Source organism: Prinia subflava, chromosome W (genome assembly GCF_021018805.1).
Source record: "Prinia subflava isolate CZ2003 ecotype Zambia chromosome W, Cam_Psub_1.2, whole genome shotgun sequence".
Lineage (NCBI taxonomy): Eukaryota > Metazoa > Chordata > Aves > Passeriformes > Cisticolidae > Prinia > Prinia subflava.
Genome location: NC_086282.1, coordinates 1299970 through 1321021, shown reverse-complemented (window position 1 = coordinate 1321021; position 21052 = coordinate 1299970). Strand labels below are relative to the sequence as shown.

Below are 21052 nucleotides of genomic sequence, written 5' to 3'. Positions count from 1 at the left end.
TCATGCTAAATGACAAGGAAGGTGTGACCACACTCCTTCACTATTACTGGAAAAAATACCACACCATCCAGCAAGGTGTATTTCTAGGAAGAACAGGTAAACCACAAGAAGTGATCTGTGGCAAAACAGTCAACCATTTGATACAGAAATTATCATGTCAAATCACACAATAAAGCAAGATCTGCAATTCTTTTTGTTCACTGTAATTTCAAGCAATATTCAGAATGAACAGATTCTTCAAAAAATGCAACTTACTCTCATTCATAATCTAGGTCTTCATAGAGCTGCAGATAGAGGTTAGCTTTATGAAACTCAGTCATTCAGCAACATTTTTTGAAAATGCCAAAACAAGCAAAAAATAACACACCAAAAGCAAGAGAGATGGAAATTATCTATGTCAGGGTGTGAAAGATAGCAGACCTTCAGTTTTTGCTTAACCAGTAGGAATACTTCAAATAGGAAACCTTATAAGTCAGTTTCAAAGATCAAGAGAGAAGAACAAGAGCCTTACAAAGATCACTGTTCCCATTATATCTCACTTTTAATCAAGAACCACAACAATGGAGCTATTCTCTAATCCTTTATCCTCTTCAGGCTGCATGAAACTAGTGGATTGGCCTTTATTATGCTTGAGACAAAAAACTCAGAGAAGACTGGCTAGTTCAAATAAAAGCTAACAACATTAACATAACCATTATCAAATAACAGATATTTCCCCCCATTTCTCAACTCTAGCCCCACCTGCAGGCTTACAGTAAGGTCAAATATTTACTATAAATATTGCCTTTTGCAATACTCTGTCTGAAGTCCTTATTCACTGCCAACTGCATTTTCCTTAACCCTTTCGAAGTCATGGTCTAGATCTTTCTGCACAACTTGACCCATAGCTACAGTTAATACAATCTGTATGACCGAGTCACATGGGAAAATGCTAGCTCAACACCAGTAGGTTATGAAAGTTTAAAAAACTATTTTTACTTTGGATTCAAGTTCATCACAGCACAATTATGTTCTATGCCCTTGTCAGCTTTCTCAATAGGAGAAGCAGGCTGCATGTAACAGCAGAACACATTAACAGATATTGATGCAAGAGGGGGAAAAAGCACTTTGCCTGTTCACTTTTTTTCACATGAGATCATCAATCTGGTAATCCTAGAAGGGGAACTGGAAAGTTAAGGTAATCCAAATCTATCAGTTAGAGAAAGTGGGCATTTTGCAAACTGTACTTCTTAGAGGATACTCCACATTTTAACAAAATGAACTAAATTAACTTTATCTCTAAAAGTGAAATAGATAAAAATACTAAGTACAATTCTAACTCAAGATAAACAGAAATACACTCTTTCTTCAGCCTCCTCCTCACAAACAAATCTGCCCACATTCAGATGCAGTGCAGAATTTTTTCACAAAAATACATAGTGTACCCATTCTTCAACTGGGATTGAGTAGCAAGGAACAACCTACAAGGACATTCCATATTCATGACTCCTGTATACTGAATCTCTTAATATACCTTCTACTACTTTCATCTATGCCAAAAGCAGAGAGTGATTCAAAAAAGGTCTGAGGAAATAGTTAATCCTTCCTAAACTATCAAATGTATGTATCAATTTATTTGCAGGACTCAAGAAAAAGGACAAGTAGCTTCTTCCTACCTCTGTATGCCATGTTTTCTATTTTCTACACAGAAAAAACAAGGTATTATTATGCATAAGCTTAACCTAGACAACACAAGCAACAACAGCAGTACAGATGCTTTAGTACAAGCCTTAAGTGTGTGCCAGAACACAAAACTGAAAAAATCTCCATTCCTAAAGACAGTAGCTAAACACACACCAGCACAAGGGGCATTAACTTCCACTACAGTCACATCTTGAATTTTACTGAACTACAGCAGCCCAGTGTCAGTGCTCATGGCAGGCAAGTTCACCTGAGGCTGCTGCAGGCTGACAGGCAGTGGCAGCAGAACCACTTACACTAGCTTCAGACATACTTCATTCCCCTCTCAAGTGTTTCCATCCCCATGTCACCCTTGGCCTTGTGCTGGCACAAGAATCTGTGTAGATTGCACAAGCACTTTAGATGTTATTGAGATAATTAATTTTAGTCCGCAATAGTTCTGAAATCTAGATCATGGCACAGATGCTCCAAAACTTCTAGAAGTCAAAAGTCAGAAGCTGATCAGCAGAATTTCTTTCAGTATCACTGCCTACTTTAAAGTGCTTAAAAACTGTAGCCTAACACTAGTTTCAATCTTAGAAGCTTTGTTGCTTATGCCAGGTTACAGTCATTGATTCCTTGTTTCAAACTCCTCTCCCTCCCATACAGAGGGGAATACAGAGGTATAATTGCTCATTTAGTTAGACAGAGAAAAATATGAAAATTTGGATTTGGATAAAAAATGCAGGGAAAGAAAAAAAAAAAAAAAGGCCACACTTCATAAGATGGCCAATCTAGATCAGTGTGCTATGCTGCACTCAACTTCACGGCACAGTACAGAGGGGGATGGTGACATGGAGGGTAGAATACAGCCAGGGGAGGAAGTTGAAGATATTGTTGTTTGAGACAGCAGGTTTACCACAGGAAATCAAGCACAACCAAATCCACAGATGTCATACACCACACTGATGAAATAACTTGTTGCTCTGTTCCTCACTTCTTTGTCAATAAAACTGGACTAATACTGGACTAATACTTACTACGCTTAGGGCACTTAGGTAAAGTAAGAAAGTTTAAGTTATTTACTTACTATATTTATTATTAAAGAGCAGATAGAAAAGGAAAGATACAATACTTGAAGGCAGGACAAGAAAAAGACAGTTAACACTAGCTGTAGCTTTTCTTCCTTTTCCTGTGACCAAAGTATAGGAGAAATAGTTGGTAAGGGGTTTGACATGCTGCAGACAGCTTGCCAGGGAGAAGAAAACTCAAAAACTGCTAAGCTGCAGCAATAAATATTCCAAACCCTGCTCAGAGGAAGCTTGAGCTGGATATGATCTGATGTGCTACTTAAAACACTCCAGGCATTTAATTGTCCACAGTTACCAATGCATTAGAGCAGCAACTGGACCCACCATCACAGGGGAAGAAGAGAACTGACTGAGAACAAGCACCTTAGTGATACAGAATGATCAACTACCAATGTAACAACCTAAACAGACTTCATTCCATATTAGCAAAATCAGATTTTACTTCTAAATTACTACCAGTTCTTTGGTTTTAAGGCTCTTTATTTTCTTGTATGTTAACAAGATTTAATTACTATCAAGATGTGAAAGACCAATTAAGTAGTGAGGTCCCCTGTGCACATAATGGGAGCCCTGTTTTACATACAGGCATTCCTGCAACCGCTTAGCAGAAAGCAGCTAGAGCAGATGAAGCAAGCCATACAAAGTCATGAAAGGTTTAATAACTTGAAATTATTAACTGAAAGCAGAAATACAAGAATCTTGCCAAATTCACATCTGATTTAACAGTCTTTTAACAGTTTGTATTCTTATAATTAAGCCAAAGTATTCAATTTCTCTACAGTTCTGAAAATCCATGGTCCCAGAATATCCAATTTACATGTCATCTTTAGAATATGTGACTAATTGGTTTTCAAACTTCAAGAACTACTTTCTCCCTAAAACAAGATCAAGACACAGTGCTGGGATATACTTTGTACAATGCATCCCAGGCAACCCATTCCCTGTTCAGTTTCTTAAACATGCTACAGGATAGCACTGGATCTTGTTAGACCAGTTGATGTTTTATTGCTTGGTTTATTTTTCATTGTTTGGGGATTCACTTTTTTCCTCTTTCAGTTAGCTGGCAGTAAGGTGAGAAGGTGACAGTGATACCAAGACCTTTTAGACCATAAAAAGAGTCAATTTTCATTTGTGTAGTCATCATTCAAACTAAACCTAATTTCATTTCATTTGTTGTAGCACTTTAAATAGAGTGCTTAAGGACACAGTCAAGGTGAAGTCACAGTTTGCTCATGCTGGTTTTTTGTCTGCCATAACCTAACTAAATCAACTTCAAGTAAATAAAATGCTTTAGTTAATTAATCAGTGTAATCAATTTACCATTTTCCATTTACACCTAAGAATTCATACACTAGAAAATTCCACTCCCTCCCTTTTTGTTACCTGGTCTAATAAGGGATATTACTCTTCTTTCCTCTCCTGCCCCTCAATGCATGACAAGCCTGGTTTTACTCTCACTCTTCTATCCCATCACAACTGCAATGCTGTTACGATTTGCTGCATCCACTCCTCAGAACGGCTAGTACACTCTGTGTCTCATGCATTCCACAATAGAAAAATTTCAAGTAATCCCAAAACTCTTAGGCACTAGGCTTTCAAACCAGCATGAAAAAACATTAAATACAACCTGGCAAAAACACTGTGTTCCTCAGCGACTAAAACAGAAATCAACAAGACACTAGGAAAATTCTCTCACGTTTTCTTGGAGCTTTTTAACTGATATGTCTTGGAGCCTTCTCATTGATGCTCAGTTTCACAAAAACATTAAACTTCTATTTTTCATCAGCTAAGAATGACTTTGTCAAAACACATAAATACTATTCTCTGCTGATGTTGTTTCACATGGACAAAGTGATACAAGTGGGAGCATGTGAGGAGTATGAAGGATTATAGGGCCCTGAGAGTGACAGTAAGGAACTCTGGAGCACAGGTAGATTTTTATAATCAATCCTCCCAGTCAAATGGATCTGAAAGTGCCAGTTTAATCTGGAAAATAACAAAATGGTTCCAGGACTGGTACCGCCACCAGGGCCTCAGCTACCTGGACCATGCGACTTGCTTTGAGAAACATGGTTCTACCAGGGGCTGATATGGTCTATCTGTCAGAGAAGGGCAAGTGTGTCTTGAGTCATAGCCTCACCAAGCCAGGGAAGATGGACAAAGGCTACAAATCCAAGTTTCAGGAACAGAAATTCTGACTATGAAAAAAAGTCTTACATCACAGCCAAATATTGAAGCAGGCTTTCTAGAGAAGCTGTGGAATAATTGTCTTTGGAGATATTAAAAACTTATCCTGGATAGCAACACTGAGCAACTTTATCTAAACTGGTCCTGCTTTGAGTGAGGGTCTGGACTAGATGACCTCCAAAGTCCCTTCTAATCTAAATCGTCTTATGGCAACATGAAAAAAATTGCCTTACGACTCCATGAAACTGAAAGGAGGACGGGGGGGAGGAGTAATGGTGGTAGTGTGTCAACTGTACCACACTGTAGAGCTATACATTAACATATATATACCACCATACAGAAAGATGTTTGATTTTTGCCTGTAAAAAGAAAAGGGTTGCAGAAATCCTTAGCAATTTTTTTAGACAGTCTACTCTATCTCCCCAGTGTTATTCTATTCCATCTCCTAATAATCAAAATTGAGCCTTTCCAATTACAATACTCAGTACCATCCAATTAGCAAAAATTTCAGTCTCAACTTTCTTATAAAAAAGTCACCACTTGTTTTTACAACAGAAGACTGACAGACCTTTTTAAAATCTTACCAAATGAACTGTACTCAATATTTTAATGATTTACAGTAGGTTGCCAAAAGAGAGAAAACCCATATGAATTCATTAAAAGTATAAGCAGTATTTTTTGGATGCAATGGAAGTGAAAAGAGGCATCCAGGCAGAGATGAGGTCACTAGGTACACACTCAGGGCCAGAAGGCTTTTCCTTCTGCAGCCGTGCAACTGAACTGAAACACACCTCAGCATTCCACCTAAAGTAGAGAGACAGGGAAACACAGGGTATTTCTGATATATTTAGGTGGTGCTCAGTTACACTAATAGGAGTCAATAGCAGCTGATTTGCTGCTCTTTGACTCTCAATTGCATTAGTCCTTCAGCACTGAAGCTCTGGCCTCGACTACTGACTAGAGAGCCAGGTTTTCAATCTCCTCAGAATAAGAAAAAAGATTAGTTTAGAACTCAAGGGATTCTCAGGAGGTCTCTAGTCTAACCTTCTATTTAAATGATGGTTCAATACTGAATTCAGATAAAGTTGCTCAGGATTTTGGCCAGTCAAGTCTTGAAAACCTCCGAGCACCTGGTGGAAAGTCTGCACTTTGCAATGCAAGTCTGTTGATGTATATGAAAGCCTACAATTAAAGATGTAAGAGATGTATGCAGAACTGCAACAGAATTCAATAAATGTAAATGCCTGTGCAATTAGATATGGAAAGGAGTCTAGTGAGTAACTCATTTTCAGAAATCCTGTCCAGCTTTTAACAATAAAGTGTTATATATTCACATTGTGTGAGCACACAGAGGTTTTATATATACAAAAACAGCACAGAAAATATTTCAATATGGACTGGCATAGAGCAAAACAGTTTGTGCCAACAGTCATGCTATCTCCTCCACTGCCTCCTGGAAGCATTGCGCAAACACTTTTGAAATGGCTTGTTGTACAAGAATAAAATTCAGCATGCAGCAATAGTCTGAGACTGATACAGCAAGAGCAAAACTGCATTTGTAAAGGCCTGATAAAAGGACACTGCAGCAATCATGATGCCAGATGATGAGAGTTTAACTACGTGCATAGAATATGAATCTCATGTTTTCTGCAGGAAAAATGAAGGTGGTTTCATGTGTAAAACAACAGCAGCAGTTCCATCCTTTCTGGAGACACACCATTTCTAAAACTTCTACTGAGACAGCATGAAGCGATGCTGCATGGGGGACCACACCTATGTTTCTGGAAGTTTTTCTGTCCAACAGGCTGCTATAAATACTCAGCCCATTCTTTATTATAGATCCTAACTGTCAGAAACAAAAAGACCACTTCCCACCTCTGCAAAAATGCTGTGCAATGGTGTTTCTCAGGACTGCCACACCAGCAAGCAGAAGCAGAGAAGGACCTGCCACTGGGAGGAGCTGTAGCCATACACGATTTTAAATCCTTGCCCTCCACTCAGGACTGAGAACCTGCCAGGAGTTACCATTCCTGCAAGCCAGGTTCTGCCAGCAAGCCAGAGGCTGCCTGCTGCAATACACCAAACTGACTGAACAAACACAAAGAAGTAATTCTGTGTTCTACAAAACAGAGGTCAGACTTTTGCACAATAAAATAATCCATCATTTGTTGTAGTTTAAATTTTGGGGGGATCCCAGGGAGGGTTCCCTGGGAGCCCCCCGGGCTCTAGGGTCGTGGGTGTTCGCGTGCTGGCAGGCAAAGAGACTCCAGACGGCTGCTGAGGTGCTGATGAGATGAGGGTTTATTCACTGGGGGAGAGGGGGAAGGGAAGGGGGGAGAGGGAGAAGGGGAGAGGGATGGGGAGGGAGCAGTCTCCAGAGACCACCAGGGCAAAAGAGCAAAGAGGGCAAGACCTCTGCGTTTGCACTCTTAAGACAGAGGTTCAAGGTGGGCGCGGCAAGATTCTCCAGCCAATAGAGTTACAGATACACAATACTGCAGGGAGGGTACAGACTTGGGATAAACCATACATTTTCCAGGGGTGAACCAGAGCATACCATTTCAATAAAATGCAATCCCACAATCATTTGTGATCTTCTCTAGGTTAGTCCACAGTTTTGTCTGAAGCTACACTGTCTGAACAAGTGTAGAGAAACAAGTAATGCAAGTACAAAAAAGGTACCAGCTTCCCTGAATCCACAAATGTGGAAATCAGTTTCTCTATGATGCTGCTTTCAACAGCAGATGAAGTACTGCAAACGAAAAAAAAAATTTAAAATCCCATCAATGTTTCTCCCTTTGACCACACCTTTACAAATCAGCCAACAGAAACACTTCAGTATTCACCACATTATCTGTGAATATAGGGAACAATGGCCAGACCCTTGGAATGGCAGCTTACAACAAAAGACTGAAAAAAAATGGAGTTTAGTTAGAAGCAGTGCTTTCCTTCCTTTTTTTTTTTTTTTTTTTTTTTTGGTGACTGCATCTAGCACAACATAGGAAAACTGGCAAGGTTCAGCAAGACTCCTTTCACTGCACACCCTGAGGACACAGACACCTGCCCCCTGCTGTTTTCACCTCTTCAGCCTTGGTAGAAGGAGTGCTCCCAATCCCTACAGGATGGATAAGAACAGGCCTCAGCCATGCATGGCCCTCCTGGCATCATGGTTACCCTCAGAGCATGGTATCATGCAGCAGAGCCATTAACTGACACTGGTAATGACTTTAGATGCAGCTGTTTTCACCACTGGATGCTCACATCCATCACCACTGGCAATGCTACAGAGCCACTCTGGTTTCGATGACAAGGGTGAAGAAAGGAAAACACCACTTTTTTAAAAGCATAAAGCATGTGTGTATGAAGAAAAAAACCTAATTACTATTTGTCTTGTCTACAGCAAATAGAGTTAAAAATGGAACAGAGTTTAAAGAAAAGTGACACTGAGAAGGGGCAGTAAAGTAGGGCAAGTCTATAGATTATGAAGTGACAGAAGAAACTGGCTATGAAAAACATGGACTTTGCTTCACTGGCAGCTTAAAAAGAGATCAAAACATTCCTTTGGGTCACAACAGTCCCAAGCAGCACTACAGGCTGGGGTAAGAGTGGCTGAAAAGCTGCCTGGCAGAAAAGGACCTGGGGGTGCTGGTCAACAGCAGCTGAACATGAGCCAGCAGTGCCCAGGTGGCCAAGAAGGCCAAGGGCATCCTGGCCTGTGTATCAGCAATAGTGTGGCCAGCAGGAACAGGCAGTGATTGACCCCTCTAGTCAGCACAGGTGAGCCTTAACCTTGAATCCTGTGTTCAGTTCTGGGCCCCTCACTTACAGGAAGGACATTGAGGTGCTGGAGTGTGTCCAGAGAAGGGCAATGGAGCCAGGGAAGAGCCTGAAATACAAGTCCTCTGAGAAGCGGCTGAGGGAGCTGGGGTTGTTTAACCAGGAGAAAAAGAGTCTCAGTAGCACTCATTGTTTTCTACAAGTATCTGAAAGGAGGTTGTAGCAAAGTCGAGATCAGTCTCTTCTGCCAAGTAACAAGCAATAGGACAAGAGAAATTGGCCTCAAGTTGCAACAGGGGAGGTTTAGATTGGATATTAGGGTAAATTTCTTCCCTGAAAGGGTGGTCAGGCATTGGAATAGGCTACCCAGGGAAGTGGTGGAATCACCATCTGTGGAAATGTTCAAAAGGTGCGTGGATGTGGCACTTGGGGACACGGTTTAGTGGTGAATAAGGCAGTGCTGGATTAACAGTTGGACTCGATCTTGGAGGTCTTTTCCAACCTTAGTGATTCTATGAGTCTGAGAGATGCTGGTCTAGATTTTTGTCTTGAAGAAGTCCCAAGTCCCTTCTGCCCCTAATTTCTCTTAATGAGCACATGTGATAAGACAACAGGAAGTTAATACAATTTCTAGTGACATTTTATCCAGGACAGACTGTCACATCCCAATCGGCATTTCACTAAATACAGAAGAGGCCTTCGCAGCACAGCTGGTAGTGCTCTCTAGTGGAGATAAAGGAGGAAATGCTGCAGACCTCATAACCATTGTGGCTTCCTGAAACAAAAAATAAACTCATTTTAACTGTATTTTAATCACAATTCTCTGTAAACATAAATAATGCTATTCCAAGCTGAAAAGCCAAAACAGAGTGAAGTCCCTTCAGGACATAGATTTCCTAAATACCTACAAAAGATAAAGGGTTTTTTTCCCCCTCATCAGTTCAGCACATTGCTTCTTATCAACTTAATTCACTATGGGCATATGACAGAAGAGAACATTATTATGCAATATTTAGTGTGCTTTATTTTCCACATCCAAAAGCAATATATACTACAGGTAACTACTGCAAAGCTTAAGGTAGATGGATGATAAACCAGAACACGGATGAAGTGGAGCCCCTCTAGTGTACTCCTCTATTAATAACATCACAGTTGACAGAAAATTTGGCAACAAAAGGTTGCCTATCAGGAGTCAAGGAAGCTAAAAATCTTACTAAGAACTCTGACCAACACCTGCATTTTTGAGTGCAACACTTTGTGGACAAAACAAACGAGTATCCTTACCACACTGCTACATGATAGAATCTCAGCTGCCTATTTCTGAGATCTTCTGTCTCCCAATCCATACACAATGCAAAACATTTATGGTATGCCAAAATTATTTTCTCAACAGTACAGTAACACATGCAAAGATGAAGTGAACAAACTGCTTTAGGTTGTCCATCAAGATGACCTTGGATTCAGAGCTAAATCATTGAGTTACTGCAGAGAATAAGAGTAGGAATGTTGATATGCTCTTTTCTGATTTTATATACAGCAACAGAAATTCTAAAACCCAATTAGGTCCTCAGTTCTATCTGTGCAGCCTTTAAACTTTCAAATCAAAACTTAGAGGACATTTTCACTGCAATCTGAATTTATTCTTCATGGTTATGTGTCCTGGTTTGAGGGGAAGTGAGTTTTCCGGAAGCTGAGGTCAAACCAATCAGTGGTCAGGTTTGAATGTTGGCAACTTTAGTGGCCACGGAGGGGTTGGACACACCTCTGAGGACACAAGGGGTTAAAAGCAAGGACTCCCAGAGGGACTTCCTCTTTCTGGTTCTGCTTTCAGCAGAGGAGCCTCTTCTCCCCTGCCCAGCTTTCAAGGCTGGGTGGGGGAGGGGGGGAACCATGCGGCCGGTCTTAGGGAGAAGGTGCCGAGCTGCGCGTAGGAGTTGCTTTGCCTGTGAGTGCCGGAGTCTGTGGCCCTGCCGGGAGCCAGAAGCTTTTAACTCTTTCTGAGGCAGAGGAGAACTGTTCCCAGACATTGATTCTCATGGCTGGTGGTTTCAGAAGAGAGAGAGAGAGCCTGGGACCGAGATGATAAAGGACGATGAAAAGAACCCCAGATTGGACAGAGATGAAGAGGAGTGGCTTTTAGGCTGGACTTTTCTTGCGTAATGAGAGCCATAGACGGACCCTGAATTCTCCTGAACATAAATAAGACTGTATTTGGGTGGATGCATTTGGCTCAAAACCAAAGACTGTGTGGCCTGTTCTTGGAACCCTCGGCCCCAGGGGTAAATGTGGGGGGGACTGCTTGCCCCAATATGAGAAGATGGCTGGTTTTTGGTACTTGGCCAAACATCCTTAAAAGAGCCCTTTATGCGGTTTTGGTCCATGGACGGTGGTGAGAGCACTGGACATGGAAAGGAGGGTGTCACCCTGGCAGACTTCTCCGGGTGGTGCCATGGGTGACATGGGAACACGGGAGGGTGGACCTGTGTTTCCTGTAGGGGGTCTGTGGTGCAAGAGAGACTCCTCTCTCCCTGGATGGATTGAAGATTGGGGTTTTTTGAGTGATGATGACTGATTTGGAACCCAGGGTTTTTGGTTTAAGCAAGTAGAATGAGGGTAATGTGCAAGTGTTAACTGTTGAGCATGTAAGGGATGGAAATTGGGGGAGGAGAAGAAATGTTCTGGGAGGTTTTCATTTCTGTTTCTGGGTGTTTGGGTTTTCTTTTCTTTTCTTTTCTATTCTCTGTTGTTATGTAGTTTAATAAAGTTTTTTTCTATTTCAAGTTTTAGGCCTGCTCTGCTCTGTTCTTGACCACATCTCACAGTAGTTCATTCGGAAAAATATACACTCATGGGTGCATTGGCATTTGGCCAGCGCCAACCCATGACATTATGTAAGTTCAGTTCTACTAAACAAAACTGAACAAAAGTCAGCAATTGCTGGACAAGGAGGAAATTATTTCAGCAGTTTAGCAGTAACATGAAAAAACCAAATGGGTGTCATAGCATACATATGAAGCTACGGTGTGAAAAATTTCAAGTTTACAAAGGTACAAAAATTTAATCTATGGTCACTGTGAAAGATTAAAAGTTATTTGTGCATTTCCATCTGTCTTCATAGACAATCATAAAGTGGTAAGGCAATTAATTAAGCTTGTCCTGTTTGAAAGATGGTGATGATTTAACAGATCTATGAATGCCTGTGTAGGCTTACAATGTGGATGCAATTAGGATGGCTTCAGTGGAAACATTAAGCAACAAAACAGCCTAAACATTAATTCATGTGTTCTCCCAGTTTTCTTTAAGAAAGCTTCAACAGCCCCCCTGAGGTGCCTCTTTAATCTGAGGGAGAAGGAAGGAGAAATTTTATACAACCTCACACCAAGAAATACAAAACATTACTAGGCCATTAATGAAGTATTTAATGGTGATCTTTTGGTGCCATCAAATGCTCATTCTCCTAGAATCTGTCTGAAACTACCCCCAATGATATCTTGTTTGTAAAGGTTTTTCATTTTCCTTTTAGTTTTTTTAGAAACATTGGAATACACAACTTCTCAGGATGCAACAGTTCCCGTGAGTAATTCATGATAATCCCGAATGGTTCCAACACAATGAATCAAGCTACTCACACAGAAATTCTGTTTTGCAGATGGGAGAGAGAGTAAACACAAACGGCAAGGCATTTTTTCAGTGATGCTTTCAGAGACACAAACTCACCTCTCCTGGTAGGAGTAATCAAAATTATCTCCTCTCAGACTAAAGAAAAACTAATGCATAGGGAAATGTTTTACTGACCTTGTACATCAGTCCTTTAATAGCTTACAAGCTATTAAACCAACATACAGTTAGACAAACTTATCCTCTGTTATTGTTCTAAGGCAGTACTTTCCATGCCTCTTTTCAAACCAGGATTTACAAAGAAAATTCACAGAGCAACACAGATGTAGATATATGCAGAAAGGCTGCTAAATTTACAGCAATGGGAATCTACAATGCCAAAAGAGGTAAGGTGCCAAGTGTTCTACTGAAACAGCTGAAGAACATAGCAATCGGTCCCTGATACTAAGGAGGGTTTGCAATTTTATCTTCTGTTTGGTTTAGTTTGCATAAAATTAAAAAGCAGTGTGTCAAAGCAACTCCTAATAGTCTCCAAGGTATTTCAAATTCTTTGAACAATCTAATTTTAGGACCAGGTATGGAAAATTAGAGATTCTGTTTATTTGCCTTTTACCAGCAGCCAGAATAAATTTTGCCAGAATGACTTTTGCTTTCTAGCAACTATAACATCACCGAAATAGATAAACATCAAGAAATTGCTCAGCATGGTCTTGGATAAGAGTTTCTACCAAAGGCATCTAACATTTTTTCTATATTCATACAGACATGTGAGATGAAAAAAATGTGCGAGACACAAATAGAATAAGCACTCTGGTCTACAGCAGCATACCTGTCATTCTATTGTACTCAGAATCCAGTGGATTCCTTGGAAGCAGTTGGTCCATTCATACAAACATATGAATATATATACAGATATATATAATTTCTCACATATGTAAACTTAGCTGATCCAGGCCTTCATTATTTTAAGAATGAATTGCCACAAGGTACAGGATAAACAGGCAGTTCTTGAGACAATCTTGAAACTACTCTCAGTGAAAACATGTCTCAGGTTTTCCGTAACTTGCATACAGACACCTAGCATTTTGTATCATACTCTAGTAAATGGAGATATTCAGATTAACAGATAAATCTGTGTCTGCATCCAGATTCATATGCAGTATTGTTCAGCCATCCTCCAAGATCTTTCAGTTCTCTGACCATCTAAATATTTTCATGATATTAGTATTTAAACGAGAAAATAAATATTGTATTTATTACATGTATCATTCTACCTTAACTGGTTAAAACTCAATTCTTTATCGTCCAAGCCAACAATTAACAATAGTTCAAGATATTATCAGTATAATACTAAGCTCCAATCTCACCAAAAATAACTAAAAACAGAAGAAAAAAAATACAGCATTACTCTAAGTGTTAGCAAAGCCAGTAAGACTAAACTAAAAAAAAGCAACTCTGAAGAAGATACCAGGCACCTTTTAAAATAATAATTTTCTCCGTAAATTTATCCATTTCCCACAACCAAGACTTTATTATAATTTCTAGCTTAGTTATCAACTCAAGTTTGGCCCATGACATAACATTCTAGCTACTAAGAAAGAATAATGGAAGCATTTGTTAGGAAAGGAAGGGCTGCTTGCTTTATACTTCCCATTTGTTTGCTGACAAAACATTCTGCCTGACTTTATAAAATAGCAGCAGTCAGAATGAACAAACAGAAAAGAATTAAAACTTAAATGGGATACAGTCCTCTCCCCCAGTACATACCACTTCAATAGCAAAGCATAAAAAGGGTAAAAAATGAAACTAAATTGACCAATCTTGTTTAAAAAAAAAAGAAGACTGCCTTTGCTAGAAGAATTCTATTTTTACAATCTGATTAATATTTCCTTCCAAAAATCTGGACCTGCTTTATACCAATTCCCAAAATTAAAATAAAGGGAAAAAAGCCAATCCTGTCTAATGGCCTACTGCATGCTAGACCCTCCAGCTGTCTGCTGTTTAAATTAGCATGACAGTTTTCAAAGAGCTGCAAACTCTGAAGAAACAATACATAAACCAGCTGACAAGCACCAGAAGCAGGTTCAAGTGCTCCAGACACTGGTGTCCACCAAGACCAGGTTTCTGCAGCTCTGCTTCTGCTCAGGTTCAGGGACTGTAATTCTACCCACACAAAGCAGAAGGATCCTGTTCCTTCATGCAATGGTAACAAGAGCATCGGTAACATGTACTATTTTTAGAACTAGTCCATCGCAGCTAAGAGGAATGAGGAGCTGGAGACCAGGGCTCAGTTTTTGCACATTTCCAGTCCCAGGCAGGCAATGCTTTGTGGGTTACGCTCTGGTGATGTCTGCAGGCTTCTCTTTGCAGCCCACAGGCTCAAGTATTTTGTAGAGAGCTCAAGGATTTGGTTGCATCACATGATGATAAGGTGCCAAAACCAAAATTTAGCCCGCTAAATCATATGCACACTCTTAATTCTCTTCAAAACTTCAAAATTTTGTTTGAATTATTTTGACCCACAGGAAGATATGTGTATCTGAGCACCAAATGATTTCCAGACTTTCATATCTTGTAAGAGCTCAATATCATTATTCTTATCTAAACTGTACACTAGAAATTGGAGTAAAGCATTAGTTCGTTAAATAATAATTCTAGCATGAGAAATTTTCAAGCACTAAAAAATTAGAAAGTTTTCTTGGCTGTTCTGTGAAATTCATTTCAGACACAGGAATTGAGCAACATTTTAAAATCAAGCACAAATGGGCCATCTTACAAATACAGATAAGGCACATCCCATATTCAAAAGAAAAGAGGAAAGTCCTAAATCTCCTCTCAGAAAATCAAGCATTTTGGTAAAGTTTTTACAGAGTACCATGAAACTTTAATGTGTATGTCTTAAACACTGAGAAAGGCAAACACAGAGACATTCAAGAGCCCCATCTCATTTTTAGCTAAACTGTTACCCATAGGGCACTATAGAGACATTTTTTTTTTCTTTTCTCTGCCTTCAACCCCTCAAATAAATCCCCTTTATTTGATTATGGATTAATGCAGCAACTATAGCAGTAAGGTGTTTCTATGAGAGTGAGAAAACAAGATGTGTACCATCCAGCAGACTAACATCTCACTTGGAACTTGTGGGTCTGTCTTGGATATTGCATTCATTGTGAGAACAATATTTATATTTCATTAAGTATATTTTGAACTACATCAATAGCACAGAAATTTAGCACTGCTGAAAGAGTCCCACAAACTTTATTAATATATAGCTACTTGTTTCCTTTAAGCATCTAATGTTCAGTAAATCTACTAGTAATTCAAGTCACTGCTCTCATTAAACAATAGTTATATGTATGTTGAAGAACATATTCATTTAAGATTATTACATAAATTACAGGCTGCCCTTTCAATGCAGAATGGTGAACTAATGATGCTGCTTCTTTTTCACAAAGAAATAAAACTGTACTATTATACTGGCATCAAAAACTGTGATCCCCTGAAACAAACACTCAGAACAGCTTTTACCCAAAGACCTCAAAACATTTGACAGATGTCTACTCTCATTTTATAGAGTATGATGCATAAAATGGAACAGTATGCTCTTGAATAAGAGAATTTCAAACAAAGCCCGTGGTAGAAGCTAGGAATAGAAACCCCAGTTCTTCCAACTATCACACCCCCACTGCTCTGTGTCTGCATTTCCACCTCCAAAAGACTGATGAAAAAGGAAGCTTCCTGAGTTAAAAATATCTTCTGATTAGCAAGGCAGAAGCCCTATGAAAACCAAATGAGCCAGAGTATCACTCAAGGCTGAACTAGAACCTGAACTGTGGAAGCAGAACATTGAAAGGCCAGGTTAATGTTTTGCTCAAATTAAGTGAAATTGAGTTTTCTAAGACAACAATTTTAGTCCAGTAAAGTGTTAAAAGCTGTCACCTATAAAGCTTCTTCTATTACTCAAACTGATATAGCTGAACAGATTACACACAGAAAGCCTCCAGATTTCAAAAGGACAGAGAACAGCCTTTAGAACAACTTCAAGTTGAGAATATGAATTCTGATTTCATCTGGGCTATGTTAATTAATATGAGGAGGGTGAAAACTTGTGAAATGGAGATTTTTCTAGGAAAATGGCCAAAGTTAAAAAGCATTTGTCATTTAAGATGGGCAGAATAGACAATTACTATTTACATGTGATATACTGAAGATTTAAAGGAGTGGGAAAATTAATGCAATTTCACAAAACCCCCTTTTTGAGGCCAGGATAGTCTACATATACCCATACTTAAAAACACATTTGTCTTCTGAGTGTTCCTTTAGGCCCACCTTGGTTAAACTCCAACTACCCATTTTCTCTTGATACCTTGCTTGCCTGAAAAAATAGAGTGGTTAGTTAGGTCTTTTCACATTTCCAGATGCGTGCTCACTTGGGTGTTTAGCAGTTATTTGCTTTCCCTCCTGTTACTCCCATAACTACATTTGGTGACCTGTACTGAATATATTTCACTCTGGTGTGTGAATATGTAAGACTCAAAGATTTTGTTGATTTTAGTGGGGAGGACAACAAATATTTACCATAGGAAGATGAAGAATCATTGGAAAGCTTTGCATTTGTTGCTCTGCAAGCTCTGGTACTATTTGATGCCAATTCACCTAAAAAAAGGTTGGCTCTGCTTACGGTAGGGTATTATTAGGAAGCTAGGGAAAAGTGTTGAAATTTCTTCCACATACCATTTCCCACTATAGCTGGTATTTTTCAGTCATTTTCTGTATAGATTCCAAGCCACAATGCTAAGCCACTATAGGGATTTTTCTTGCTGTATATTACAGCCGATTCCTGCTTGATAGTCAAAAATGTTACTATTTCTCTTGAGGAATAGTGTTTTGAGGTATATGCTTTGAAAGATGAATACTAAATGCACTCTCCTTACTGCAGATGCAGTGATATCTAAGGGCTATATAGTACGCATTTAATTGTATGTCACAGACGGCTGCTGGTTTTAAAACAAACAGATGTTTGTCGTATCTTCTTTCTTCAATATATGCAGTTTGTGGGCTGCCAGTCAATACTGAGATGGATGTTTAGGAAGCTGATATTGATGAAGAAATGTATAACGGAAAAGCTAACTGCAGCACAGTTCTGTGTTGCGGTTTGGATTTGGAGGGGGGCCCCGGGGAGGGTTCCCCAGGAGCCCCCCGGGCCTTAGGTTCCTTGGTATTCGCATGCAGGCAGGCAAGGAGACTCCAGACGGGTTGGCAAGGTGCTGATGAGATGAGGATTTATTTGGAGTACGACCCCAGGAAGGCAACATGGTTACTGGGGGAGAGGGGGAAGGAGGGGGAGAGGGGGAAGGAGGGGGAGAGGGGGAAGGAGGGGGAGAGGGGGAAGGAGGGGGAGAGGGGGAAGGAGGGGGAGAGGGGGAAGGAGGGGGAGAGGGGGAAGGAGGGGGAGAGGGGGAAGGAGGGGGAGAGGGGGAAGGAGGGGGAGAGGGGGAAGGAGGGGGAGAGGGGGAAGGAGGGGGAGAGGGGGAAGGAGGGGGAGAGGGGGAAGGAGGGGGAGAGGGGGAAGGAGGGGGAGAGGGGGAAGGAGGGGGAGAGGGGGAAGGAGGGGGAGAGGGGGAAGGAGGGGGAGAGGGGGAAGGAGGGGGAGAGGGGGAAGGAGGGGGAGAGGGGGAAGGAGGGGGAGAGGGGGAAGGAGGGGGAGAGGGGGAAGGAGGGGGAGAGGGGGAAGGAGGGGGAGAGGGGGAAGGAGGGGGAGAGGGGGAAGGAGGGGGAGAGGGGGAAGGAGGGGGAGAGGGGGAAGGAGGGGGAGAGGGGGAAGGAGGGGGAGAGGGGGAAGGAGGGGGAGAGGGGGAAGGAGGGGGAGAGGGGGAAGGAGGGGGAGAGGGGGAAGGAGGGGGAGAGGGGGAAGGAGGGGGAGAGGGGGAAGGAGGGGGAGAGGGGGAAGGAGGGGGAGAGGGGGAAGGAGGGGGAGAGGGGGAGGAGGGGGAAGGAGGGGGAGGGGGAGAGGGGGAAGGAGGGGGAGAGGGGGAAGGAGGGGGAGAGGGGGAGAGGGGGAAGGAGGGGGAGAGGGGGAAGGAGGGGGAGAGGGGGAAGGAGGGGGAGAGGGGGAAGGAGGGGGAGAGGGGGAAGGAGGGGGAGAGGGGGAAGGAGGGGGAGAGGGGGAAGGAGGGGGAGAGGGGGAAGGAGGGGGAGAGGGGGAAGGAGGGGGAGAGGGGGAAGGAGGGGGAGAGGGGGAAGGAGGGGGAGAGGGGGAAGGAGGGGGAGAGGGGGAAGGAGGGGGAGAGGGGGAAGGAGGGGGAGAGGGGGAAGGAGGGGGAGAGGGGGAAGGAGGGGGAGAGGGGGAAGGAGGGGGAGAGGGGGAAGGAGGGGGAGAGGGGGAAGGAGGGGGAGAGGGGGAAGGAGGGGGAGAGGGGGAAGGAGGGGGAGAGGGGGAAGGAGGGGGAGAGGGGGAAGGAGGGGGAGAGGGGGAAGGAGGGGGAGAGGGGGAAGGAGGGGGAGAGGGGGAAGGAGGGGGAGAGGGGGAAGGAGGGGGAGAGGGGGAAGGAGGGGGAGAGGGGGAAGGAGGGGGAGAGGGGGAAGGAGGGGGCGAGGGGGAAGGAGGGGGCGAGGGGGAAGGAGGGGGCGAGGGGGAAGGAGGGGGCGAGGGGGAAGGAGGGGGCGAGGGGGAAGGAGGGGGAGAGGGGGAAGGAGGGGGAGAGGGGGAAGGAGGGGGAGAGGGGGAAGGAGGGGGAGAGGGGGAAGGAGGGGGAGAGGGGGAAGGAGGGGGAGAGGGGGAAGGAGGGGGAGAGGGGGAAGGAGGGGGAGAGGGGGAAGGAGGGGGAGAGGGGGAAGGAGGGGGAGAGGGGGAAGGAGGGGGAGAGGGGGAAGGAGGGGGAGAGGGGGAAGGAGGGGGAGAGGGGGAAGGAGGGGGAGAGGGGGAAGGGGAGAGGAGCAGAGCCTCCAGAGGCTTCCAGGGCAAAGAGAGCGAGCCCTCTCCGTTTGCACCCTTAACAGGCAGATTCAAAGTGGGCGCGGATAGATCTTCAGGCCAATTAGGTTACAGATAAACGATACTGCAGGGGAGGTTACAGACTTGGAATAAACCATACACTTTCCAGGGGTGAAACAGAGCATACCATTTCAATAAAATGCAATTCCCCAGTTGTAGACAGCTAAAACTCTTCAAATTGTTTTATTGCTTTACCTTTACTTAAGCTATCTTTCCAATGAAAACTGCACCAGAATTGCCAGTTTTCTTTTACACATACAGCTGGCATCAATTGCTATCACATACTCCAGTAACAAATGGGTGTGTAGTCATAACATCAACACAGCTTCAAAATCAATGAAACTGTTAAAACACAAGTTTCCACAGAGTAGTACAAAGGGTTAAAACATTATTTAAAGCTCCACCTCTTCAATCCCATCACTCATAAAGATACTTTGGGCATAAAGAATTTACAAATATGAATTGTGTTTAGTCAACTGCTTTACTTTAACAGATTGTAAACAATACTGAGGACATAAGTCACCTTTAAAATTCGCACATTGGGAAACTCAGATACACACCCCTCAGCAAGTACAGAATTGCTGAGGAACATATTTGATTAGCTGTCGAAGGGGGTGCTAACACAACCTCTGGAAGGAGCAGCTCCTTTAAAAATCAGGGTTGGCTCAACTAATTTTTATGCTCACAAAGGAAAAACAAATATTTTGAAGAGTTTTGAAGAGGTATAAAACTACTTCAACATTAAAATGTAAAACGGGGGGGGGGGGGCAGAACTGGACAAGCAAAGGGGTAGAGGAAAAAAACTGCAGCCAAAAGGAGATAAGGAGATAGCACCAAGACTGCACTAGAGAGCAAAACAAACCTCGAGCACATGCCGAAAGATCAGAGAGAAAGAGGAAAAGCAAGGAAGGCAGTACCCAGAAGAGACAGGCAAGAGGAAACCATGTACAGTGCCAATCAAATATGCTACCCAGCTCCTCATAGGAAGGGGAAAGGAAAAAATGCGCTTTTTTTCCTGCTCTAAGTTTCTTCCACGCAAATTTTACATTAATGACATGTTGATGCTATAGGATTCAGAAGAGAACTAAAGAAAGTCCAAAGGTATTTCCTGTAAATAGCACTACTGAGCTATGCTGTTAACCAGAGCATGATGGCAATCCAGATCCCCTCTGACCAGGATCAGCAATGCAAATTCTCAACATATACTCGGTGTAGCTGCTTCTCCTCAACATGCTCTCATGCAAGCTCATCCAATCTCATTCCTAATCTCAGAAACAAGTTTATAGCAACAACTGTCTCAAAAATGAAATCTAGATAAATTTAGGCATGGGCAGTTTCACTGCTTGTCATAGTTTTCCCCAAACTGATGCAGAGAAAACGTGTTTTTCTTGAGGAATTAGAAGCATATAAGGGTACAAAACTGCTCCATGAGAAAAAAAAAAAAATTTAGAGACTTTGTTTGTATTACAAATAGTTACGACTACAAACTAGACCAAACAACCATAACCACCAAGCATACAACACAATACCTACAAGAAAACTCAACAGTGTAAGTAAAGTGCAAAGTATATTTCAGCAGCTGCTCCTACCAAACGACAAGTGCAAATCTGCAAACTGGAAACCAGCCAGCTACAGAACATCCATGCTGCACTGTACTGCCCCATCCCTAATAAAAAAGTATTCACAGAGAATGATAGATTGGTTTCATACAGTGTTTTCATTAGAG

At 42.2% G+C, this 21052-nt stretch overlaps 2 protein-coding genes across 2 annotated transcripts in view; both read right to left on the bottom strand.

The window, feature by feature from the left end:
* FBXW7 (F-box and WD repeat domain containing 7) overlaps window positions 1-21052 on the bottom strand; it is a 250761-nt gene that overhangs the window by 212451 nt on the left and 17258 nt on the right. The window lies entirely within an intron of this gene.
* Window positions 17699-19245, bottom strand: LOC134563478 (basic proline-rich protein-like; the record flags this gene model as incomplete). The annotated part of the gene is made up of 2 exons (XM_063421398.1): window positions 17699-18378; window positions 18414-19245. Coding segments are annotated over 2 exons (1512 nt in total), but the record flags the coding sequence as incomplete, so codon positions are not given.